We start from the raw sequence: 27,364 nt of genomic DNA on the forward strand, positions 1-27,364 counted from the left end.
TGTGTCACATCACACTCAGCGCCAGCCGTCAAAAAATATTTATTCAAAGAAAAAAAACTGTCTCGAACTTTGCTGGGGCTGTGAGTCGTGTACTGTGAAAATTACAAAAAAAAATATTTTGCCGTTAATTTCGTTGTAGCAAAAAACTAAAAAAAACTTAAATTCTCCTTCAAAAACGAAATAAGTCTAAATTTGCAGTGAATCTGAATTAAATTTTGGACAGACGACAATTAAATGCACAACTGATTATGGCAACTGGGGTGACTTATACGGCACCACAATCAACTACACCTCCGTCAACACCTCCACAGCCGCCGCCTAAAGTTTGTGTAAATCCAGTCGCAGCAGCAGCAGCAGGATCCAACTCTGTGGACAATCAATATTTCTATGAAGACGAAGTATTCCGCATCGATAAGAAGGGTCGCGTCAAATTCGGTCTGGTGCTAGAGAATTCTGAGACATTCTCAGGCGATGACGCCGATGAACTTGATGTTCTGTCCAAGGGTGAGATTCGTGTGATATGGCATCCTGAGGGCAAGGAGGAGGTCATAACGGATCGGGTGGTAAGTAAGAAACACGTGGAAAAAGCACTATTTAAACATTTATTCTTTCCTTCTTCTCTTCTCCTTTCTTTCTCCGTTAAAATGTGGGGGGGTCTATGAAAATGAGAGCCTATAAAATATTGTGTAACAGCATAACACAATAAATTATTGTTTGGAAAAGTTTTTATGCAATCTGCCAATTATACTTTTTTTGTCTGCAAGAAGATAGAAATGGCTCTGCTGGAATGAATCAATTAAAATAACTGAACTTAAAAAAAAATTATAATTATTATTTAGGCATTTATGATTCATTAGAAATGAGGGCGGAGAATTTTCTTAAACTAAACATATTTTTTTGGTTTTAAGATGACAAAGATATGTGTAAACTTTGAATTGTTTCTATAGTTTTGTTTAGACTTGAAATTCCAAACCCATGATTTGTTTTTACAAGATTAATTTCAAAGCAAAGTATGTTTTCACTCTCAAGGAAATGAAAACTTCTTTGAACTTAGCACAGGGTCAGGGACATTTGGTTGAGTGATGAAGAAGGTGGCAGTTTACTATTCGTCAAACAATTGCATACCTTCCCTTCCTATTTATATTATTTTTTGTATATTGCCAATGATGGATTATTTCACATGTTGGCTGCTGTGATGCTTCAGACAGTTGTCCAATTACATGAAGTCAACTGCATTCCTTGAACATACATTTTGTATTTCATACTCGGAACTTTAATTTCACTAAACTGTACCTTAAGTTCTTAACAAGCATAAAAAACACCAAATCAACAAGTCCATTATATTGAATGGGACTTAAATAATATTTTAAATTAAATAAATCCAAGAGTAAAAAAGTGATATTTTGACCCAAGTTCACTTGATTTGAAAGTAGTTTTCCAACCAATTTTTTAATAAAGTTGACTTAGCTGGAGAACAATTTATTCGCAGCTGGCAAATCATGTATTAGAAGTTTGACTTACCTTCAAGCTCCTTATGCAATGGTGGATCCAGAGGGGGGTCGTAGGAGTCATGAGCCCCCCCTGGGAGATAATTTGTTTGTATTTTTGTAGGAATTCCCTTAAATTCAAAACTAATCGTATTGAGTTAATGGGTATGACCCCTTTTATATTTTGAATTATTTATTTCTTGTCTATGAAAACAAAAACAGTATTTTACTTTCTAAACTTTGTTGCAAAAAGTACCACCTTTAACTGAGGTCTGGACCAAGAACATAATATGAATCAGCCCTATTCCAAAAACTTAGCACAAATTCATCAAATTTTGACCAATGGACGATCCAGGGGGGGCCATATGAGCCATTAACACTGGAGTACACACCCTATTTTTATACACCAATGCCCGCGTGGCCTAGCACTCCAGTGTTAAGCTTATACAGTTAAGTTGTATAAGTAAAGATTTGTTAGTAATTTAACAACATTCAACAAAAAGTTGTTTACTGTCAAAAAAATTTAAAATTCTTGTAACTTAAGCAATGCTTTAAATTATTTTCATAAAATGTGATTGACCAAGAAAAAGAGCAAATATTCAGGTTTTTAAAAACTTACTTACTTACTTAAGGTAGCGCTACAGTTCGAGCCGGACCTGGGCCTCAACCAACATACGTCTCTAGCCAGCTCGGTCCCTAGCTAGCTGTCTCCAGTTTCTCGGTCTTCCTCTACTGCGCCGTCCCTCGGGATTGGATTCGAAGACCTTCCGGGCTGAAGCGTTGATTTCCATTCGTTCTACATGACTTAGCCAACTAAGCCGTTGGACTTTACTTCTGCTAACTAGGTCAGTGTCGCTGTACAGCCAGTATAGTTTGTCGTTAAATCTTCTCCTTCATTCTCCATCTATGCGTACGGGACCAAAAATCACCCGAAGAATTTTTCTCTCGAAGCATCCTAAGACGCTCTCATCTTTCTTTGACAGGGTCCAGGCCCCATAAATGAGAACCGGGATGATGAGTGTCTTATAGATGGTGATTTTACATGCTCGAGAGAGGACTTTACTTCTCAATTGCCTTCTAAGTCCAAAGAAGCAGCGATTTGCAAGAGTTATTCTTCCTTTGATTTCAGCGCTGGTGTCGTTGTCTGCATTAATAGCGGTGCCTAGGTAGACAAAGTCCTTAACTACCTCAAAGTTATAGCTGTCCATGGTGACGTTTTGTCCAAGACGTCGTCGTTCAGTGTCTTTTTTTGATGACAGCATATACTTGGTCTTGCCCTCATTGACCACTATACCCATCTTCTTCGCTTCCGTCGCATTGCTCAAAAACGCTCCACTGACATCACGCTTTGATCTTCCAATTATGTCAATATCATCTGCGTAGGATGGATCTTTGGAAGATTGTGCCTCTAGTGTTGACGGTTGAGTTTTGCACAATTCTTTCCAGAACGATGTTGAAGAAGTCGCATGACAGTGCATCGCCTTGTCTAAAACCTTTTTTGACATCAAATGCATCGGTAAGATCTTTTCCGACCTTGATAGAGCAGCGTGCATTCTCCATCGTCATTCTGCACAAACGGATAAGTTTGACAGGGATGCCAAAACTAGACATTGCTCAGTAGAGCTCTTCCCTATAGATGGTGGGTATCGATTTGAAGCTCCTTGGTTTTTTCCAAGATCTGCCGTAGTGTGAATATTTGGTCGATAGTGGACTTTCCTGGTCTGAAGCCACACTGATAAGGACCTATCGGTTGTTGACGAACGGCTTCAGACGTTCACATAATACGGCAGAGAGGGTCTTATATGCAATGTTAAGGAGAATGTTGCCTCTGTAGTTGGCGCAATTTAGAGGATCTCTTTTTTTATGTTTCGGGCATACTATGCTGAGATTCCACTCATCAGGCATGCTTTCTTCCGACTATATTTTGCTGATGAGTTAGTGCATGCTCCCTACCAAGTCATCGTCATTAAATAGCTCGGTAGCGATGCCGTCAGCCACAGCAGCTTTGTTTGACTTCAGTTTAGATATAGCTATCTTCATTTCGTCGAGGTCGGGTTGATCTGCGTCGCCTAGGTTGAGTGGTTCTATCTCAATTACAGTGGAATTCGGTTCGTCATCGCCGTTATATAATTTGGAGAAGTAGCCTTTCCATTTTCAAAAATGATTTTTTGTTGAATAAAACTTTTAAGATCTTAACACATTAAAGAAATCTACATTTTGAAATGAATTTGCTTTAGATGTTCTAGAACTGAGATTTAAACACGAATTTCAAGAATATAAATATCCCAACAGCAAAAACATTAGTTGTTAAACTAGTTGCTAATTGAAAAAACACAATGCACGTTTCATGTCTATTAGAATAAAAGCTTTAAATCCCTTGAGAACTGAAGTGAAAAGAGATTCTGAAACGTGTAATTTTGTGGCTGCCACACAAAAGCTGCTTCCCAACTTATTTGTTTGACTTGATTTGTTTTTTTTTATATTAAGAGAAAATAATGTAATAAAATGCACTTACTTCAAGAACCTAATATTCTTCTCTATACAACTTTACAGTTTTGTTGACTCCTTTAATATCGAAATATTTTCTAGCATTAGCTCCAATTTACGAGTAAATATTAATAATAATAGACTCCCGAAAAGTGAGTCCGAAGAAACCACGTCAAAAAAAAAAGAACAGAATAATCTTGATATTAGATTCTTTCTCATTTTCTACTTTTTTGAATTTTTGCAGCGTTTTTCGCATGAATATATAACGCAACAAAAAAGAATATACTTTTTGGAAGAAAGCAAAGTTTCCAAACAATTTCGTAGATTTGTCCGTGAAAGCAATAAAAACCCTCTAAACTCTTGTGGTTTGCTCTTAAATATGGCATATTTAGAAAACTGTTACAATCTTGGAATGCTTTCATATAAAGAAAGTCTACTTAATTAAATAGTAGACCATACCTTGCCGGACAATAGCGTTCTAAAATAATTGAATAACTAAAGTTGTCACTTAAGCCCTTGAAATGTGTACTTTTAAGGTTAATATGTGCATTATGTTATTAAAATTTTGCTTTGTTTGATCATGCAAATTATCACACTAGTTTTATTATTGAGACTATGTATGACTCTCATTCCTTTAAAGTTTTCAGAATCGCCGATAACAGATTTAATTTACGAAATATAGGAACTACAGCTGTGGAAAGATAATTATAAACACACATTGACAGTTTTTTTTACAAAAAAAAACCTAAACAACCGCAACAGTCCATGAAGAACCAGGGCCTAGTGACTTACAACTCTCAACTACTCCTGTGGGCGAGTAATGTTGTCAGGAATGGAGGGGACCTACAGTTTATACGCCAAATCCAAACGGCTAATTTGAGAAAGCACTTTTCATGACAAGAGTTACTCTTGGAGAATTTGTCAATTCCTCGCAAGAGGCAGTACCTGTGAAAAGACTTTAGATGGCATAGGCAGGGATCGAACCCAAGACCTCTGGCGTTGGACTGTCAAACGCCTTTTTTTCAAATTCATTTTTATTACTTCAATCTTAAGCCTAACTTAAAACTAGCCTAAATAACCAAAACTTACAACTAACTTAATGGTCCCATACGGACACTCTAAGTTAAACTATAAAGCCTTTCGGCCCATAGATCTTTTTTAATTCAGTTTAAATTTTATTTATTTTTTTTTATTTATTAGAAAAATTGAGAAAAAAAAATAATATCAAGATCTTTTTTTATTTTACCTAAAACTACTTAAAATAAGGTCCTTAATATAAAACTTAAAACTAACTTAAACTACGTATTCTACCTATAAACTACTTAAAACTAGAACAACCACAGCAGCAAATCTAACTATCTAACATTTTTTGTGTTTCATATTTTGTTGTCTTTTTTTTTTTGTATGTTTTTTAATTTTTTTTTTATATTCCATGTTTTTTTTCCTTTTTTTTTAAATTTTGTTTTTGTATTTTTTTGTATGTATTTTTGTTTTTTGTGCCACCATGCCTATTCTACTTAAAACTAAACCCTAAAACTATTAAACAAGTATGTAAGCCGGCCAAGGCTTAAAACCCCATCCCGACTACCCCTTATCAAGTGCCGATTGAAGCCACCAAAACTGGTTCTCCTGCTTCACCCTATCAGTTCGGTCCCGTTCGGACACAGCCCTACTGAACCGAATGAGCTCTGCTCTACCTTGTGCAATGAGGTCCCGATTGTGAAGGAGTCGCCTATCCACGGTTCGTCGTCTGACGTGGTAGATTAGCGGAACTGCGAATCTATCCTGTATCAGACCGCATCTATCTGATATTTGTTTATATATGTGATATATGACCTCGAACGAGTTTTATCACGAAGTTTTCAATTCTGTTGATTCGAGCCCCGTTGTATAGGACCTCGTTGGAATAGTAATGCACATAAGAAGATTCTGCTGTTCGATATAAGCCGGTACAGTGTCGTAAACACTGCCGCTCGAACACCCGAAATTTCTCCGTCTTGGAAGGGGCAACGTTGAACCACACAGGACAACCATAAACGATAATCGGCCGTTTGAGGGCCATGTAGTAAATTACCTTCACTCTGAGGTCAAGCCGACTGCTAAAAAACAGCCGTTTCGTCATAGCGAAGGCTCCTTTGGCCCTGGGGGGTTATTATGAAAAACGAAACTCGTTCAAAATAACGCGTATTCGTTAAATTGCGATTAGGAAAAACGATTGTAGTAGCACTAAATCGTCAAATTGCGATTAAGAAAAACGAGAATCGTAAAAATGACGATACTCGTATTTTTATTTACGAGTGCCTTCAGCTCTCGTTCAGCTTTCGTTGTCATTTATTTTTTTGTTTTCGTTTGGTTGATGGTTGGTTTTTGTTTTGGTGAGCAAAAAAATGTAAGTAAATAATGAATAAAATTGTGAAAAACATACAAATAAGTTATTTCTAACCTTCTAGGCCTACAACTAATGCTAAGCAGTTGGATTTGCTGGTAGCTTTTATGGAAACCAATCCAAATATAGCAAAAAATTACTTGCCGACGAGCCAAGCCAAGATTTTAGAACGCCTATCGTCCTCTCAACAATATTCCTGCATTTAGAATGAATAGTATTAAAATGCTCTTCTCGACCTCCTTCTTGCGTAGTTCGGTAGGGAGTCATCATTCACGGTTCCAGAGTGTACCCAGAATCACCTAAACCAATTATAAAACATCAAACGTTTTGAGTGAATTTAGCATCTACGTACCCAACAACCAACTTCTCCTATCACCATCATTCCATTTCTGCTCAAGGTGTCTGCGATAGGCGCTTAAACTGAAGACAAATGAGTCATGGGACGCTCCTCCATAACGGGCGTCAATAGCGCGGATTCTCATTTTGTAATCACAGACCTTTGGAAAGTAAAAAGAATTGTTTAAAAAGAGTGTTTATTGTCAAAAAATGTACACCTATGCTATATTGGAATAGGCGGTAGATACTTACGATCATTGCATTGATACTATGGTCACCTTTCCTATTGAAGTAAAGATGCTCATTTACTACTGGTCTTATAATTTTGATGTGTGTTCCATCTACACAACCGATAATGCCAGGAAACCCAAATTTTTCGTAAAAATGTTGTTTGCTTGCAGTCTTTTCTTCTTCCGTCGATGAAAAGGATATAAACTTTGGGCAGAGAACTTTTTCCATGATTGTCAATATTTTTGAGAGGGTGACCGACAAAGTTAGTTGTGCCATACCAACAAGGAAGTCCTGTCTGGTTTCTCTTTGGTAACCACCCTCGGCCAGAAACCGGAGTGTTGCAGCTAATTTCAATACATTTGGTATGTATGTAGAATTTAAACTAGGAAGGTGAGGATCGATCTCTTCTAATACATATTTGAATGCGTCCTTGTTCAAACGATAAAGAAGCTTGAACCTGACAAATATTTTAGGAGGTTTTTTTTTAATACTAGATTGAATCGATTTCACTTTACTTACGTTGAACTTGGAAGGCTCATTGGGTTCGATGAATCTCTTAAAACTCTTCTTTTTATACGCATTTCCTCTTCTTCGTTAGTTTGGGATTCATCTTCGCTTTCAAGAAAATAATCGCAGTGAAAAAACATTTTATAGAATTTATGCAAATTACATTTATTTTTGAAACTTCCTCGACTTTATTTATATTTTGACATTTGTTAATAGGAGTGAAGTTAGTTGCTCCTTTAAGAAATTATCATTTTTCGTTTTTGCCTGGCAACTTTTTTTGTTTTCTATTTTCGTATCTTATAATCGCTCTTCACCATGACTTTCGTTTCTTCGAGTTTCGTTTTTTCTGCCGTTCGTTTCGTAATTCATAATAAGGGCCCTGGTCAGAGTAGCATTTATATGTCTGTCGAAATATAAATACTGATCTAACCGAACAGTCCAACGCACTAACCATCATGCCACGGGTACTACTCACAGAAAATATTGTTTTCGATATTCAGTAGTTTTTTTTTATAAAAATCCAACAGTCCGTTTTTCATATAAAAAAATAAAATCTACAAAAAATAGTACGCAAATTTGGTAAAAATTGATGTTCGGTTCTTGATATCTCTGAAACTAATTTCATTCATCCAATTTGTAAAAATTAAATGCTACTAAAATTGGTAACATTTTGTTTTCGACTAAAAATCTATTTAAAAAAACTAGATTTTCAAAATAAACTATTTTTGTGTATGAAAAATAAGTTTTTTTTTTTTATTTAGAGTATCTTAGGGTATTATAGAGTATACATATACATAATTGCATCAGTTTTGAAGAACGTAATATTTTATAGCAGTTTTATCACATAAAAGGAGCCTTTTGTAGTGGACATCTTATGAAGATTTTTTATCTACTCTAACATTACTTAATTTTAAGATATCATTATTTGCAAATCACATTAGTGACTTATTGTTGACCCTCTTTGCTGTTGAATTTCATGCCACCTTCGCTCCTCAGATTCAACAACTTGCCTGTAATACATAAGGAGTAAAGTCTTCCTAGTAGCTATAAAGTTCGAATTAAGAACATTAAAGTCGGTGTTATTTTTTAAGTTTAAAGTTCGATCAAAGAAGTGGAATTTGTGTAAGGTCTTTTCTTGCCATATACTTTCAAAATTCCAGTGATATGATTTGAGTCTTTAAGTTGTAGGAACTTCCATAAGAATGCTAATTTTCATTGGGTTATTTACAAGTCGTTTCTTTAGAATGCATATGTATTTTATAGCTTTCAGCGTCTCATTTATTTGAAGCACTATTTTGAACGTAGTACCATGAAAAACAAACGCAAACTTTTGTTCAAACCATCTTAATTATTGGCCAATAGTAAAACCTATTTCGAATTAAAAACTGTTCTCTTTGGCCGCTGAAGATCCTCTCTACACAAATCAGATAAAGCAAGATGGTTTGCGATATGTTCGACAGTCGAAATACGTGGTCAGCAGGAGCGTGGCTCAATCAAAAGTTTACATTTGTCTTTCCATGTACTACGTTTATATAGGCTGCGTTCAATCTCAGTCAGATAGGGTATCCGGTTACCTTTTAGTAAGTGTTTTACGTGTAAATTAACAGCTAATCAAGAACAGCTGAGATGTCAAAAAAAAGAGTGCAAAGGTATCCAAGAATTTCTGGGCTATATAGGTATCTGATAGAGCAGCTGATTCAACACATGGTTGAATTTCAAAAAAGTTGAAAATGGATTTCAGCTTTTTGTATTTGTTGGTAAAAAAAAAGATACACAATGTTAGTTGAAGCAGTATTTGAGGATGTTCTGTACATAACAGACGATAAAGAAGCTATTTGCCTCCTATAGAAATCCAATTGAGTTAAGAGGAAATTTAACATAGATTACAGATTAAGGTTATCTCTTACTTATGAAATTTGTACGCCCTAACAATTTATCATCGTCCAACGAATCATTTGAATTATCTATTTAAAGCTATTATCTATTCGAAGCTTAAATGTTTCTCTGCTTTTGTTAATAGCTGAAAATTGTTTTTATTTTATGATAGCTACCTCAATAAAGCTATCCAACTCGTTCAACAAGGTATGTATCTTAAAATCCACCTATCCAAGATACCCTATCCAACACGAAATTGAACACAGCCATAGCTGACAGCTCTAAAATACCTAGGCATTGGACAGGTTCAGATGACATAAGAGACCTGAAAGTAAGTTTCTTAGTATCTGATTGGCCAGCAGCCAAAATATTTCCTTCCAATTAAGGCAAATTAGTTGGAAAGTTGACTGAAAAGCTAGTCAAGAAAAATCTCCCTTACTATAAAGTCAAGTCTACTCATGTCAAAATGAAAGTTGATCATGTTTTTCTTTATTTAACTAAAAACTAAATTGTATTTATTTATTTTCTTTCTTCACAATTTCATCTTTTGTTGTGTAGAAGGTTTGTTGTCATTTTTAAAAATAAATATGTAACATTCCTTTTCATTACAAAATACAAATCGTGATGGGCTTGTAACTTGCCTGGGGGGTGTTTTGTAGCCAATAATATTTTTAGTAGTTTTTGTATGATGAACTAAAGGTAGGAGATGTTAGTGAATTAAAGTTCCAAGTTTGAAATGTATGACACTTAAAAACTAACAGTTGCCTTGGTCAAAATTTACGTCTAAATAATGCAGTTGACTGCTGAGGAAGTCCCTTATGTTGTCTGAACAAAAAATTTAATGCGAAAAATAACCTCATGAAACGACTTAATATGACCCATGCTATTTTGTTTGTGACAATTTACGATAGAGCACACTGTACACAAATATCAAGCGCATTATTACAGTTTCTTAGTTTTTCTTACATTTTCTCTCTAGGCAATGATTGTCTATCTGACATTAAACATAGGTATGACAATAATTTCAAGATTGATGAATACAAAAAAAAACATATTTCATGGTTTTAGAAGAAGTGTTTTAAGCAAACCTCCAAATTCATTTAAGCTACTATTGTGCTCACGGCCGCTCTAAAAGGAATAATCTAAAGTAAATTCAATTCATATTGTAAGTGGATCGAGAGATTTAATTGGATCGGTGGCCGGATACCGAAAATAAGCTTTCACAAAAAGCACGTTCCTTAGTTAAATAAAATAAAAAAAAAAACAATATCCCTAAGATAATAAAATTAAGTTTTGTTTTAGCTAAATTGTATAAATAAATTATGAGCATGAATTTGACATGCTTTCTAAATATTTAAATCTTTCCGATGTCAAAATCAAGGATGTGTCCTTGAAATGATACACTTATTATTTTACAATAATCAACTAATTAATATTGATGGTTTTTTAAAGATGATATAAACTCGTTGTAGCTCCAAAAAAAAGTATATTTTAATAAAGATTTTGGTGAAGTAAGTTCAAATTCTGAGTCTTAATTCATAAACCTCTTTTTTTCTTATTCTGGAGTTAAATATGTACGGATAGAAAGTTTTTGCATTACCCATGTTTTGTTGGAAAATCTATCCATAGTATAGTAGGATTTTACACGAATAACAAAAACAATATCCATAGTATGAATACTAGCGACAAAAGTTAGAGTAGAATCTTACTAGGGATGGGTTTTTGACATTTATCCGAGATTTCGTTGTTGGTGCGATTGATATAGCATTTGTATCTCGATGGCTGTGTTCGTTGAGTAGTTGTGCATTTGGAATCAAGTGTGTTTTCCATTAGGGAAAAAATTAATCTATTACTGTTGATATTATTTAGTTTTGTTAGTGAAAATGGACTACTAGTTTCCACCAAAGGTATAAACCATCGTTTAGATTAAATAAATCTTTTTCCACCGCACAGAAAGATCGAAAAATGATTAAGTTTGACAGCACTTTCTAAAATGCAAATACTCGTAGTGTTTCGATGTTTTTAATGTGTGAAGTGCAAGTGAGATAGTTTGTTTTGTTAAAAACAATGAAGAACTGATTAGTTCAGCACCATATAAGAATACCTATTCCTTGTCCATTTTGTTTTTTGTAATTTAATTAAAATAAAACTATATTTTTTGTTCATGCCATTACCGGTAAAACCATCTCCTCCATAAAGGTTTTTCTTCACAAATTTTGACTCGACTCCGATCCCCGACGGGATTAAATGAACTTTTTTTATAGAATCTCAATTTCCAGGTGTGTTCTTACCATTTCTTCCTGAAAATTGTCCATTTTATTAGTTTTAGATAGTTTATTTTTGCTAAGTTAATTTTAACTTTTGATTTTCACAAAACTTTATTCTATTTGTGTGTTTTTTTTGTATTATTATTCTGACAGACCGAGGTACCCGTGGCATGATGGTTAGTGCGTTCGACGTTATAGTTTAACTTAGAGTGTCCGTATGGGACCATTAAGTTAGTTGTAAGTTATGGATAATTAGGCTAGTTTTATGAATTTTTGTCTAGCTTTAAGATAGGTTTAAGATTGAACTAATAAAAATGAATTAAAAAAAAAAAAAAGTGCGTTCGACTGTCATGCTAGAGGTCTTGGGTTCGATCCCTGTCTATGCCATCTAAAGTCTTTTCACGGGTACTGCCTCTTGCGAGGAATTGACAAATTCTCCAAGAGTAACTATTGTCATGCTTTCTCAAAATTAGCCGTTCGGAGTCGGCATATAAACGGTCCCCTCCATTCCTGACAACATTACTCGCACACAGGAATGGTTGAGAGTTGTAAGTCACTAGGCCTTGGTTCCCAACGGACTGTCGCGCCACTTAATTTATTTATTTAAATTTATTCTGACAGACCATCTTTCAGTTGTACCAATTTCTAAATAAAATAATCTGGCTACTGCGGTCGTTTTGTTGGCAATTTCTCACTGTACTATATATGGAATTGCAAAGAAACGCACTATTTATGGGAATAAAATTAGCTTAAAACTCATCTTAAAAATTTTAAGCTTCTTAATATCAGTAGTGTGACATATTTAAGGCGATAGTTTGATTTGTGACCCGATGTTTTATTTTACCAAAAAAGTTTAACAAATTTGTTTAAGTTTTCTCCATTAGGTATTTCTAAAGCGTTTAAAATCAAGATTAAAGAACTTAAAGATTCGAATTTTTCAATCTTAGTTTTAGTGGATGATTTAAATGATTTTGAGTTTGATATTAAGTAATTTATAATCTGCCTCAGGGTTCTCTTCTATCTCCGACTTTCTTTCTTAAATTTATGAACTATTTGTATTTACATCATTTTATTTTGTTCTTTATATTCACACCTTATTTTATTTGGATGTAAAAAACAAAAAGGAGATTTGCAGTATTTTTGTGATAGGGATTGATTATTTTAAAAATTTAATATTTATCGTCTCTTAAAAAAGTCTTTTTTCTTTAAACAAATCGTAATAACCGCAAATATTTAGTTTATTCAGTAGTATCCTCTTTTTATAACCCTTCAGTTTCGATAGCATATAAATTACTTTTTGCTCAGTCTTGATCCATGGATCGTCTTGCTTGAAACTGAATGACCTTCAATACTGCATTCCTGAACACATGCTTTTAGGCATTCAGACCAAGCACTCTGGTATCCGCAATGGCTTGGTTTTGAAAACAATTTGTTTCGGTTTTCTTTGTCGTCTCAAACCTAGGAACCTGAATTCAAATGTTCTCTTAGTAGAAAGCTGTTGTCCATTCGCTTCATGTGACCGAGTTTATGAAGTGGAAGCTTTTTAACTTTTTAAACTACATCCATATTTTTTACAGCTAATATCCTACATATATATCTTCTGTGTGAAGATTCGGTATTTAGTCGGTCTGTCAATTGAAGAGTTGCAGAAAGGCTTAAGATGTTCACATATTATGAAAGATAGAAGTGGGAAGCTCGCATTGGCCTAAGTGTGCCCTACTCCACCACGGACAGCCACTTTAACCTAACCTAACCTACGTACATACAAGCTTGTCATAAAGGCTCATTTCCTACTAGTATGTTGAATTTTCAGAGTATAAATGATGTCCACTAAGAGTCTTGTACAAAATTACGTTGATATTGTACTCAGGATGCGATTTATCATTTTTTCTTTTTTTTGTATAAATTTAAAGGTTGGCCTTGCTGATCGGACCCTTATGCCCGGCGATGTTGTTCGCCGCTTGGTTCCTGGGAAAGACACGCAGCGCGGCTATTGCCGAGAGATCAATATGCGTTCAGATGTCCGAATTCTAGGCACAAAGAATATAATTAAAAATGTTATGGCCGAACGACTACAACCAATGGTCAGAATGCCACGTGACAGTGCTGTTTGTCTAGACTCTTGGGTGGGCAGTGTAAAGGCTGTCAATGAGAAAATTGTGTTAAAGTAAGTTCCCTTAATTAAAAAAAACTTATTTTACAAGCTAAAAGCTTTCTTACCATAGATCGTCTTGTGGTGCTTTAATTGAAGTTTCTGACTTGGAATTGATGCATTTTACTGATACCAATACTAAATTTCGCAATGGGCACTTTGCCGAAATGGTCTATTATCCAGGGCAAGTTATCAATGGGCGTCTCGAATCTATGGATAATGTTAAAATACTTTCACCAACAAATAAGAATTGGAAGCCTTTGTCTAAGAAATTCAGAAAGGTATTTCCTTGATTGTGATCTTGTGGACTTTTGATGAAAACTCATATGTAACTTTATTTTAGTTCACAGTACAATCGGTACGTCTCGACTCTGTTTGGGTGCATTGGCAATGCAAAGCCCTCTCCGAAGATGGTGACATTAAGTCGAATCTCCTACAACAGCCCGATCCATCTGTAAGTGGTGCCGATTTGGATCGACTCAAACGCCTAAACCTATTCGAATCATGCATGCTCCAGATAAACGATAAGAGTTATCTGAAATTTGCCGACTGTGATGTGGTTGTACGAAAGTCCGTATGGGAGAAAGAACACGGTAGGAAAGCGAAAGAAATCTTTAAAACATACAGTTCCTTATAAATGTATTTGTATCCATTTCAGCTATAAAATACAAACTCCTCTTGAGTCAGCAAGAGAAAGAGGAACACTTAAATAAAAACCAAAGTAGAAGTACCAAAGCCCCAACTCCATTCCGAAACGAAAAGACTAAAACCAAATTCTCCAATTCATCATTGGAAACACCCGGTCAGGAGAAACTACCTATGCGAATGTCCTTGAAACCGTTGAGCAAAGCTAATCTGGAAAAGTTCAATACATCGAAAGAGAGGAGTGAGACTGAGAAGAAAACGCTAGACGGAGAATCCCAGCAACAACAGAATCAAGTTGTCTCTGCTGATGGCTGGCAAACAGATGAAGATGAAGCCGAAGGACTTGATGATGATGATGAAACTGAGAGCACCGCTACAACCATATCGACTTGCTCGAGCCCCACTCCGCGAAGTAGTCCAAAACATACGTCCAGATTGCAGAAGAAGCAAGTAAAAAAATTAAAGAAAACCAGCACCAGTGCCAGCTCGACCACGCCCCTTCCTAATGTCGGTGATGAACTTGTCACCGAATCAATGATGGTTTATAGTACAGCTACTGTGGTATGGCAGGATGGAGCAGTGGAGACGGGAATACCATCAACTCAGCTGTATCCTATTCATCATTTAGATGATCATGTGAGCTTCCTCTTAACACTGTTTGTATACTTTTTATTATAATTTCTCTCTCATTTAGGAATTCTTTCCTGGAGATTTCGTTGTCTGCGGCAAAGAAGATTCCGATGTATCGTTCCGAGACTATGGTGTCATTCAGACAGTTGATCATCATGGAAGAACAGCCACAGTCAAATGGTTCACCACTTACACCTCCGCTGTTGAGCCTAAGTAAGTTTCAATGCATAAAATTTCGATTATTTCTTGAATTTATGACTCGTGTTTTTGTGCTCCTCAGGCCGACTTACAAGGGTCAATCCGAGATGAGTGTGTACGATCTTAAAGATCATCCTGATTTCCAATATCGACCCGGAACCATGGTTATTCGTGTGGCGAATTTCCTTGGTGAAGACGCCACGTGCACGGCTGGCCAAATCATAGACAATTACATCGATGGCCGTGTGAAGGTTTGGTGGGTTGATGGACACATAAGTATGTGCTGGCCACAGGATCTTTTCGAAGTGGGGCAGTATGATCATGCCGATTGGGCTCACGATACCGATGACTCATGGGAGACAGAGAGTGAAACTAGTGAATTCGGAGGAGACACTCCACAGCTCAAGTTCTCAGAATCACATATTTTGTCGAATTTCGAAAGAGCTCGCGTGGCGATTTCGAGGTTAGAGGAGATTTTCAGCTTGAATCCAAATCTACAAAATCATGATGTAAGTATTTAAATTTTACATCGTAACTTGGGAAGGATATGAGTCTTAAAAAGATTCAATATTATATTCAAAATGTGAATGTCGACGTTGAATCAATGTTTGTTACGTTTAAGAGGAGGAATTATTTCAATCGAACTTGAAAGAGATAGGGATGTCCTGATTCAAGTTTATTCTCAATTTTTTAATAAGAGATTTTATGTTCAATTGTTTTTTGGGAGATATCACTGAAAGTTCATTCTAAAGAGGAAGGTATACCATTTACAATGGAAAAGAAATGATATCCAATGGTCGCCACGGCTATCGGCAATCTATTTTAATTTTCCAAGCTTCAGCAAGAAATTATCTATACTGTTTATGTTGGCTCAGTTGTATAGAACCTGCTTGGAATAGTAATGTTTGTACTTGTAACGTCGTCGCAGACATTGTCTCTCAAGCAAACGAATCTTTTTGATTTGAGATGGGGCTACGTTGAACCATAAGGTGCCTCTCGATTTGGTCCAACGATCACTAGATTTTTCCAGTTCTTTCTCGTATCCCTTGAGTATCCATACAGCGGAGTCCTGAACAGAATAGTTTCGCATTTCTAAAAGTTGATTTTCAACTTCCAGTCATCGCAATATTGCTGAATCTTGTCGAAGTCAACTTGCAAAAGTGTCTTGATAACCTCAATTTTTGGGGCCGTTCTGTACGCAATAAGATCGTCGGCGTACGCTTTTGCCTGAGTCAGACTTGCTATCATATCACTGGTGTAAATGCTGAACTAGATCGGCGAGTTGACAGCTCCCTGTTGAAGACTATTTTTAATATCAAACATTTTGGTAGATGTTACATTGCCAAAAATTGACAGTCTACCATTAGGCATATCATAAAGCACATACAACTGTGGTTTACTTATGCCAAATCGGGTTAACTTTAGATACAGACCCTCTAACAATACGGTGTCGAAGGCCTTCTCCAAGTCAACCAGACAAGCACCCGTACATTGCCTTTTAGGTTTGTTCCACTGGATATCAGAAACAAGCTTGGATGTAGCATGAATAGTGTCATGTCTCGCCCTAAAGCCGAATTATTTTGTTGTTCTCAGCCCACTTGGACAGACCTCTATTTATAGCCTTCTCGAATACCTTACTGATACTCGGCAGAAGACTTATCGACCGGAGATTCGCCGGATTGGAGTTGTCATTTCCCTTTTTCGGGAGGGATGTACCACAGCTGTTTTCGAATGAACCGGATAATATGCATTATTCAGAACGTTGTTAAACAGAGTGGTGTAAATGTCCACAGCTTGCTGAGGTAAATTTCGTAGTACAATGTTGGATATACCATCGACACCTGCTGACTTCTTTTTCTTTAATGAATCGAAGATAAGCTGCAGCTCTATCTTCGTGACTAAGACGGTATAAACCCCGTTTTACTAGGTGATGATGACATTTTCGTTTTCGTCATTGAACCTGGTAAAACCGAGGTTCTCGGATCGTCACTGTCTTTTGTCGTTACGCAGGTAGAAGTGGTGCTGCAGGGCTCTATTCTCCAAGTCGCGATTAAGGCGAATGCTAAAATTCACCTTGCCGTAAAGCAGCCCCCCACCTCCTCTGCTTTCTCCTGCGGATCTAAAATAATCTTGGTCCACAACAATATCTAACCGTATAGATAGATAGAGAGCCTTTCCAAAGATTATTCTTGAGTTTTTTGAGCCCCAAAAGTGAAAATTTTGTTTATTAAAAGCTGAAAATACATTGTAATAAGTGGACAATATTGAGTCTGGTAAAGCATTCCACATTCGTGTAGTGCGACTAAAAAAGGAATCTCTGTACAATCCTAATACAGTACGACCGGAATTAGGATCAAGATTAAACTGATGGGCATTCCTAAAAGAACGAATATTACGGTTGAATTGTTTGAGGGAAGGAATGCAACTGGACATTTCATTAGAGCATTGCTTATGGAAGTTGACTTGACCTTTTCTAACAACCCTTCGTCTACCTGTTTTGTAATTTCTTTGTCTACAGCTTCAGTTAATGGAAATGGTTCCCTTCGGGCCTTAAAGAATTTAGGCAAGGCATTTTTTTTGTATGTGTAATCTAGCTTGGTATCCCACAATTTTTCCAGTAGAAGGCAAAAATAAATGTTTGTACTTGCTCACAATGTCTTTAAGCTTTGTATTGTTGAATTTGTCTGCTTGAATAGTTTTTACATCCATTCCTGGTTTGTGTAGTTGGTCGGCGATGATCCGATCCCAGTTGAGTTAAATAGTACGGAGCCATTCGCGTTCTAGTAAGGGCTTCCTTTCGGCTCGCACCAGATACAGTTTAACTTTGTGGTTATTTGTTGCAGTTGCTACATTAACCATAATGTATCCCACACAATCCAATGGAGTTTTGCAGTAGCTGTATAGCAACGTATCATTATCATGTATATCCAAATCACAAAAGTGCCTTTCCGCATCACCTAAGCTCACGATCGTCAACGGTGCACCTTTATCAATTTCAAAATTTAAAAGAGAATTATTAACTTTAAGATTACAAAATATTTTGGAACGTTTAATAGTACTTAATTTATTGTTTTTAATATTGTTTGACCCTCCCTCGTATATTTGGCGCTTTTTCTTCAAGCAAACTTTACGAAGATGTCCTTTGGTCTTGCAGAATCCATAAACCGCTTCTTTATAGGTACAATATCTTGCCAAGTGGGAGGTGCTACCAAACCGGTAACACTTTCTAGTAAATTGCTGTCTATTGCCCGTGCCCGCTGTCTTTTCGATTTTGTTTGTATCTTTCCGCTTATCGCCAAATGCATTGACTGTTTCTTGGATTTCGTTAACGCTTGGCCTCGACATGTATTCATGTAATCAATGCCCCCTTTTTCAGCTGTCTCCAAGGCATTGGCGGTGTTCGCAGCTATTTCCAAAGTCAAGTCGCTTTTTTCGAGTAGACGATTTTTTGGTTTATTAACACAAATTGATTTCTTAAGGCTGTACTTAGGTAGACGTTTCAAAGTAACTAAGAACTCCGCACATGTTTCACTTTCCTTTTTTTTCAAGGATCTCATTCGGTTTCGGGTCGAAATGTTCTTCTAAAATATTTATTATTTCGCTGTATTGTGAATCTTCTGGTAAGTTGGGCATGAGCTTGTCGCACAGCACATCGTGAGTAGGGGCTCCCATATAGTGTAGCAAATATTGCTTCTTTTTCGAAACATCGCAATTGAAAATTTCGAACACGATTTCAAATCATTTAAACGAATGTGACCATTTGGTGAAACCAAACGTCGAATCCCTCGAAATTAAATTGGATTGTTGTAGGCGCAGCAGCGGCTGCAGCAGTATTTGCCATTGTAGTGAATGGTTTAGGTTATGTCACCTTAAGACTGCACGTGAACAAAATTAAGTCTGCATTTTATATTTTGTATGTATTTGGTGTTGTATTTTTTTCAATTATTTAATCAATGTAACACTTGTATTTTTCTTTAAAATTAGACAACGGTCACCTATCATTTTTGGAGCTATCTTTTGAATTCTGTCCAAGAGACTCAAGTGGGTTATAGGAGCACCTGCCCAAATAATGGGAATTGTCCTCAAGTTTTGGACGAATATGGGTTTTATAAATTATAGCCAGATCAGAAGGGGTAAAAAACTTCTTGCATCGTCAGAGAAAACCTAAACATTTAACAGCATTTTTGCCAATGTCATATGTGATCACTCCACAACAAGGAGTTTTTAATGCATGTACCTAGAACTGATAGCGGTTCAGTCTCCTTGATGCAAGTACCACTCATGGATAGTTGCACTGGGGGAGGGTTACAATTTTGCGACAGTAGACAGCATTGAGTTTTCGAAGAATTAAATTCTACACGGTTTTTGATTCCCCAATGCTGTCAAGATCATAATTCAATTAGTTTATCACACGCTGCCGATGGTAGTCCACATCCGAAGAACAAGGATAAGAATCTTAAAACTAATATGAAAAGCATATATGTCCGTTACAGGTCTTTCTAGCTTGTTGAAACTTATTCCGGTTTTCCTTAGTGGGTTTGGGTTTGTAATTCCGAAAATTTTCATAATAATAATAATAAATTTACTCGAGATAAAATTTCTAATCACTGATAAAGCTTCGGTTCCCAACGATCACCAAAATCACGCATCAGTGAGCGTGGTTATTAGACAGATCGGGAACCGTCTCAAAACCTAACGCGTGCTATTGTCAAGTGTAGTTTCTTTCTGTCTGTTGTTCTTTCTCTTCCGTCCTAATGTTTTGTGTTGTTATCACCTTACATAGTCTAGTCGCTCAAGGTGCTGTGTTCTCTGCTATAAACATTTATGTGCTGAGTAGAATGTAATGTAATTTCTCATTCCACAAAAAATTAAGTTTGTAATCATATATGCACTGGAATTCACGTCACTATCGAGGAAGCATAGTGTCTAGTTAAAGTTCATGAAGAATGCAATGAGACCGTCCCAGTTGGCATTCTCATATTGCCAAACGGTTTTCGTATGTTCTCACCGATAGATAGAAATGGAAGAAAAGCCGCCTTTTTAAGGGACAAGCTGTACAAATCCAGTTTTCCACCAGTCCTGTGGAAATCTGTATAATAGAATATATAGAAAAGCTTAGACAGTTGTTTTTCTAGCGTTGGAGACCACCTCTTGAGGATAAAAAAAGTAATTATCCGGGACGGTGATATTTTAGTAGTCTTGTCACTGCACGAGCGTACAAAAGTTTCGTCCCATTAAACCGTTTAAGCTCTGAAGTACAGACAAATTCATGTCTTACTCTGGCAGCGTCGTAAAAGCTGATAATTTGATTTATTAATCGACCATATTTGTTTTTTTTTTTAGATCTTCTTGCGTTCTAAATGGTTTTTTAAATTGGCGCGGGTAGATTTTGGAAACCCGTAGCGGCCATTTTGTTGAACAGAACGTACAAATGATTAAACTTTATTATAAAAATGAGTGTTTCTTAACGCAAACGCGTTGCGCCCATTTTACAGTAGACGTGGCTGCCCTTCATTGTCGACTCTTCAACGAATGTACAGCAAGAACTCGGCCTTTCGCAGACTTCTACTTGGCAAATTTTGCGTCGGGACTGGGCCTACACCCGTACAAGATCCACCTGACTCAGGAGCTCAAAGTTCATGACCATAGACAACGCCGTTTGATCGCTAACTCGACTTCGAACCGTTTGAAAGGGGACACCAATTTGGACCTAAAAAAACATCTTTAGTGAAGAGGCGCCGTATATGGGACGACATCAATCCACGTGAGGTTCATCAGGTGATAATGCATCCTCAAAAGTTACCGTTTGGTGTGGGTTTTGGGCCAGCACCGTAATTGGTTCGTGCTTTTTTGAAAACGACGTTAGTGAGGCGGTCACCTTTAACAGCAAGCGCTACAAAACGATGAAACGATGATAACTAATTTCTAATGGCCAAAATTGAACCATATTTACCTAGACGACATGTGGTTCCAGCAGGACGGCGCTATGTACCACATAGCAACCGCCACGAATCTACCCGCTCTTATTAAAAAACACTTTAGTATCACCACCTCGCTAGCTGTTATCTACCATAGCGTGTACCTCGAAGAATTTTATTAGAAGGTTCCTTATTGGTCGTTCATGCGAGGTATGTTACAAGTTAGGTAAGGTTAGCTTGTATGCATTTAGGGTGATGCATCCGTAAGCCAGAGAAACATCTCACTTGGATCCAGTGTGCTCCCCAGGAAAAGGGGAAGGATTTGGTAGGGTATATAAAGGTTGATAAGAATTTCGGTTAAGGGTGAACCATTTTGATTCATTCTGATCATTTCTGAATGTCGAAAAAAGTAATTTCCTAATATTATCATTCTTCTTTTGGCTAACCTTGGGCAATCGCTTAAAAAGTGTAAAGTATCTCCTTCTGCGTCCTCGTCCTCACATACTCTTCATAAAAATACACACTGCGTCCATGGGGGTACCCAATGGGTTGTGATCCAATATAATACCTATTTATAAGGACAGCTGAGTCCTAACTCCTTCCAAAATCTTTGAAATCTTAGGCCAAAGATTCATTTTAACTCTATAGCTGATAACCTGCTGTTTCTCATTTTAATGAAACATTGGTAGATTTGTTTATTCAATTGTTCTGGGACTTAAAATTTTGGATTCCATATGACTGTGACTGAGCATTGAATCAATTTTGGCCAATTTGTCTGCCTATTTATTACCTTCAATTTCACAGTGCCCTAGGACCCAACGAATGATAACCGTGTTCGCTTCACTGAGTAAACAAAGCTCCCTACAGCATTGCTTTACCAGTTTTGACTTTGTGGAGGTTACAGGTTACTTGCCCACGGACTGGTATGAATTTTAAGAAAAATGTGATATGTACACATATTGTATTGCCTCCTGAATGGTCCTTACCTACAAATACCCTCCTTAAGGCTTATTTCTTCAAAGTTAAAAGAGGTCGAAGTTCCCTTCACTAAGTATCTCAAGTGGGCTAGACCACGTTCCTTTAAAGCAAGATTTAAAATATTATAGTTAAGTTTAAAGGCCCCCGGCAGACTACAGAGAATGGAAAACAAAAAAATTCTGAATGTGGATCATTCAACTGCATATTCTTCGATTTAGGAACTACCTTTAAATCGATTTTATCAACAACTTGCTGGGCTCATATTTTGTTTGTTTTGTTAATTATGAATTACGTTTTGTCTTCCGGAAATCGGATCTCGTTCTCATAAAAATAATGATGTTTTTTTTGCAGGTCATGAGGAAGCTTCTCGGTGTCTATAAGAACTGTCGATATCTAGACCGTTTGATGAGTACCAGTTTTTTCCATGAAAGCCATTTTATGGTAAAAATAAATTCCTAATCTTTTAAAACTCCTTCATTTCACATTTGTTTGTGTTTATATTTTTATATTAGGGCCTCTTGGAACGTGTTGGAAAAGATACAGCGGAAACAGTTTTACCAGAGAATCCCTCCTCACATGAACGTAAAACTCGTCTTTTCAGTGAGAGTTCTACGCAACACTCTCAACAAGCAATTGGAATTGTAGTTCCCGTAAATAATACCCAAACCACTGCAAGTAGTGTCAGTTCACCCAAGGATTACGCTCCTAAAGTTATCTTCAATATCTCTTCGACTCCATTTAAATGCCTCAAGAAAAAAGCTACCAAATCAGAGCTAACAACACCAAATAATTCAAATTCCAATCCCCTCCAGGACTTCACCGAATTGCAATCACCCCCAAAGCAACCCCACAACACCCCAATCAATCCAATAAATACCAAAGTAACAGTAACAGATCCCTCAAAGAATCCGTATAATCAGGAGAAGAACAAACTTCTCACTTCGGTAATGTTAAATATTGAAAAGGCTACCGAAAAAACCAATCAACTCAAATTGGCTAACAATAAGTCGCAGGACGACTCAGGGAATTACACGCGTACAGAGAACTGTGACGGCAGTTCGGCCAGCTACGCTAGCTCGAATGATCTTACCAACATCGATACGAATGGAAGCTTCTTGAAGACAAACGACGATCAGCAATCGGTTTCATGCAGCAGTATCGAGTTCACAGATGATGCACCTCCCGAATTCGTGTGCATTCGATTGTGCTGTCTGCTCAAGGAACAATTGGTCAAGTGTATCAATGAAATCCGACAGAAGTACTTTGTGGATAATTTGAATTTGAGTGAGATAATTGAGAATGATATTGCCGAAGATTTGGATGGAACAATCGAGTCGACGAATTTGGTTGTTGTCGATGGGGATTTTAGCCCTCAGATAAAATTATCAAACGAAATGAATTATTTTAGCTCGCCAGAGACACCAACTGTGGAAGATCCAACCGAGACAGTTGTGTCGACACCCAATGTGCCTTTAGAATGCTTCCAAGTATTGGATGTCGCTCCGAAAAATCACAAATTTGAGCTAACTATCTTGCAACCAAATAATTCGCAACAGTACTATAAAGCTATTCAGAGGGAGCACAGGATGTTGAGGTCTTCTTTGCCTCCTGGTGTTTGGGTTAGGTTTGTTTTCTACTTCAATTCGACCTAGATCGTTGTTTAATGAAGGGTTTTTTCTTTAGAGTATTTGAAGATCGCATGGATTTAGTGAGTGTGATGATAGCTGGACCCAAAAACACTCCCTACGAGGATGGAATGTTCTTCTTTGATATTCAACTTGGACGCGATTACCCCAAAAGTCCCCCGTCTTGTCATTACATAAGCTATTGCTCAGATCGATTGAATCCTAATCTCTATGAGGATGGAAAGGTTTGTGTTTCGTTGTTGGGTACTTGGTCAGGACGTGACACAGAAGTCTGGGGGCCCAATAGCACCCTGTTGCAAGTTATTGTTTCAATTCAGGGATTGATTCTGGTGGCTGAACCGTATTTTAATGAAGCTGGCTACGAGAAGCAGAGAGGTAAGTTAACAACAAAAATAATTGTCTCACTTTTTTAATATTCTTTTTGTTTCTTTGTTTGAAGGTACACAACAAGGTACTGAAAACTCTCGCATGTACAACGAGATGGCTATCATCAAATTGGTTCAAGCAACCACCAAATTGCTATCCAATCCGCCACCAATATTCCGCGAACAAATCGTCGAACATTTCAAAAAGAACGGTCAATCAATGTACAATCGTATCAAGGGTTGGATGGAATTGTCACAACAAATTGCTATGACCCCCGATAAAGAACAACAACCTCCTTTGTTTAAAAATGGCAATGCTCCTGATTTTCCACTTGTGCCTGCAAGCCGTGGCTTCTGTTTAACAGTGTCGGGTTTGTTGGAGACATTTCACAAGAAATTGGACATTCTCGATGCCTCAACAACAACAACAACACCAACAGCTGTAGTCGAACAGCCCTAACCTTTGCTCTTAGCCAATGGTAGCAAAATAAAGCTTTCATTTATAGTTAATTTTAAATAAACTAAATTGGAGAATTAGAGCCAAAAAAAGAAAAACAAAATCAACCAAAAAACGATCCAAAAAATTATATATTTCAACTCGATTAGTATTATATTATTCCCGAAAGCAAAACTATAAACAAAACAAAAGCAGTTATTGATGTTTTATGTTAAATTAAATCAATTTCTGTTTATTATTGTTTTTCTCTCACGTTTTGTTTAGCAGTATTATTTTGTTTTTATTAAAACCAAATTAAATTATTATTTATTATTATAAAAACTGTCGATCTTTATATATTTACATTTATGTTATTAACAAATTGTTGTATAATTTATTTATTTTTTTCTTTCATTAAAAAATAAAACTATTTAATGGCGCAAAATAGTAAACACCATTTATTCATTTTGTTTGTGGAGGATTCGAGTCTCCAAACGGTCTTCAAGGTTTGTTTTATCTTGACTAAAAATTGGGAGAATTGGATTGGAAAATCATTTAAATTTTGCGCCAACTTTTTCGACTTTTTCTTTTGCTTTATGTTTGAGTCGTTTTGTGATTTTTTGTTTTCTTAGAAAATAAAATATAAGTAAAAGCGTAAATTTAACTACGAGCTTTTTGCTAAAGCTTGAATCAAATTAAATTTTAAATAAAATTAAAATTAAAATTATCTCTTAACTTAAGAAGAAATAAAAATAGCAGCAACACAAACAAATAAAAATGTAGCACTTGTACGCCTATTTTCACAACTCAACAAAATCAACAACAAAAGAAAAATAAAAAATGATATTTAAGAAACTATGGAAAAACGTCTTATAATCTAGCAATAAATTTTATTATTTATTTTGCTTAAATCTTAAATTTAAAAAAAAAGTAGAAGAATTATAAATTTACTTATCTCTGTTTATTATTTATTAATCATTTGTCCAAATATGTAGTTTTATTGACAACAAATATAAAATAAATAAATAAAATGTTTGAAAGAGTCAACGAAAAGCTTTATCACACTTATATTTATAATAAATTATTAAAATTATGATTATATTTGAATGAAAGTAAATAATTCAATTATATTAAATTAAATTAATTTATTTTTTAAATTAAATGCTCTTTAAATTATTAATAATCTGCTATTTAAAATTTATGCAAAAAAAACATATTTATTAACTTTTTAACAAAATAAGAAAAATAATACCTATTAAATTATATATAATTAAATTTAGAAAATGGAATATTTAAGTATAATGAAGAGATTTTAAAGATTTGCTTTAAGATACGCGCGATATACGAGTAGGTCAAAAAAGAAAAAATCATAAAGAAGGTAATATCGAAATTAAAAACATTTATTTTATTCTATTTATTTTCAATAAAAATGCGAAATTAAGCGTAAATTTGCGTAGTTTTTCCTTTTATCTTCTGCAGGCTACACAATTGTTTTAGCTTAAAGCACAAGGAACAATGGTAAAATATAACAAATTGAACTGTTCAGTAAATCTTTCTATCCAATATCCACATAGGAATTTGTAGTTCTGCAGATCAATCTAACGGCTAATCTATTGCGATCGATAACACCCTTCCAGTATCAAATAAGTCCGAACTTTCCGATGAGCTAAACATCGACTCGGAACATAACCTCTGTGTAGCCAAGGTAGCAATTCGTGTTTTCGAAAGAGATCGCCAAATCCTTCTCCGACCGACTTCCTCTTTTGAAATTCTCGACAGGCAAATGCAGTCAAACGGCAAATGCAAACAAACAGTCATTAAAAACGGTGCTGTACAGAAGGACTAGGGCAACTCAAGAGCTCTATGAGTGGAAGGGAAGAGGGGAACACCGATTTCTCAGAAAGAAAATGGTAGATCATGAGAAGCGTGTGGTCGAAGATGTTCAGGATCAGAAATAAAGTTCGAAATTTTTATGGGCAGGTAAAACGAAATTCACAATTGAAGAAACCTCGAGCCGAAGGCTCCAAAGACGAAATTATGAATACCATGGTACATACTGTATAACAGTGACGAGAATGATCAAATCAATATGGAAACCGAAAGCCAACAATACCGTCTTCCCGACTTAGACGAAGTGAAGATTTCCATGCCTAAGCTGAAATCTAAGAAAACCGTTGGAGCAAATGGCTTGAATGCCGAGCTTTGTTTGTGCATGATGACCATGGAGAATTTGCGTTGCTTCATTAAGGTTGGATACAACTTAACAGAACCTTTCCATGTCAAAAAAGCTTTAAACAAGGTGACCATACTGTTGTGATTTATTCTTTATAGAATAGTGCAGAGCTCCCTCGTCAACACTAGAGGTACTATTTTTCTAAAGTCTGTCTTTATTACTGGCATTTGCTGATAATCGTAAGAATTTAGCATGATGTCAAAAAGCTTCTGTGAGTATTGAGGCAGATGGGACAAAAAAAGTCTTCGAATGTCTACAGGCCAGTGCAGTAGAGAACGGCCAAGGATCAGGCGGAGGGCACAAGTGGAAAATGACGTAATCCAACGTTGAATGCGCAATTGGAAACATCTACATAGCTAAGGACCGAGCTGGATGGAGAAATTTTTTGGGTAAAGCCCTAGTTCGATGTTCAAATGGTAGACATGTGCATTCAAGAGGACACAAGCGTCCACAGGTTTTTCTCAAAACCCAACTCTGTCTATCAACTCCTACTCTCACCTCCCCGCGGTGAACATCGGGTGCCTAGTACCTCAACTGAAGATTGGGTTCCGACCCCAGTGGAAAGTTGTTGGGGGCAGCAAATGAGA

At 36.3% G+C, this 27,364-nt stretch overlaps 2 protein-coding genes and 1 long non-coding RNA gene across 3 annotated transcripts; 2 read left to right on the forward strand and 1 right to left on the reverse strand.

Moving 5' to 3' along the window:
* LOC129954211 ((E3-independent) E2 ubiquitin-conjugating enzyme) lies at window positions 1-25,992 on the forward strand. Its single transcript, XM_056067967.1, has 11 exons — window positions 1-563; window positions 13,490-13,743; window positions 13,802-14,009; window positions 14,072-14,321; window positions 14,387-15,009; window positions 15,068-15,216; window positions 15,284-15,710; window positions 22,449-22,538; window positions 22,610-23,721; window positions 23,781-24,118; window positions 24,183-25,992. Exons 1-11 carry the CDS (start codon window positions 249-251, stop codon window positions 24,566-24,568), a joined length of 4,152 nt encoding a protein of 1,383 aa, XP_055923942.1. The 5' UTR covers window positions 1-248; the 3' UTR covers window positions 24,569-25,992.
* On the forward strand, window positions 6,128-6,887 carry LOC129954213 (uncharacterized). Its single transcript, XR_008782663.1, has 2 exons — window positions 6,128-6,363; window positions 6,425-6,887. It is a non-coding gene; the product is annotated as an uncharacterized LOC129954213 (long non-coding RNA).
* Window positions 6,502-7,179, reverse strand: LOC129954212 (putative nuclease HARBI1). The gene is made up of 3 exons (XM_056067968.1): window positions 6,949-7,179; window positions 6,713-6,857; window positions 6,502-6,659 (listed from the first exon to the last, which is right to left on the reverse strand). Exons 1-3 carry the CDS (start codon window positions 7,153-7,155, stop codon window positions 6,631-6,633), a joined length of 381 nt encoding a protein of 126 aa, XP_055923943.1. The 5' UTR covers window positions 7,156-7,179; the 3' UTR covers window positions 6,502-6,630.
* Window positions 25,993-27,364: the final 1,372 nt, after the last annotated feature.

The sequence above is a fragment of the Eupeodes corollae genome, chromosome 1 (genome assembly GCF_945859685.1).
Source record: "Eupeodes corollae chromosome 1, idEupCoro1.1, whole genome shotgun sequence".
Taxonomy (NCBI): domain Eukaryota; kingdom Metazoa; phylum Arthropoda; class Insecta; order Diptera; family Syrphidae; genus Eupeodes; species Eupeodes corollae.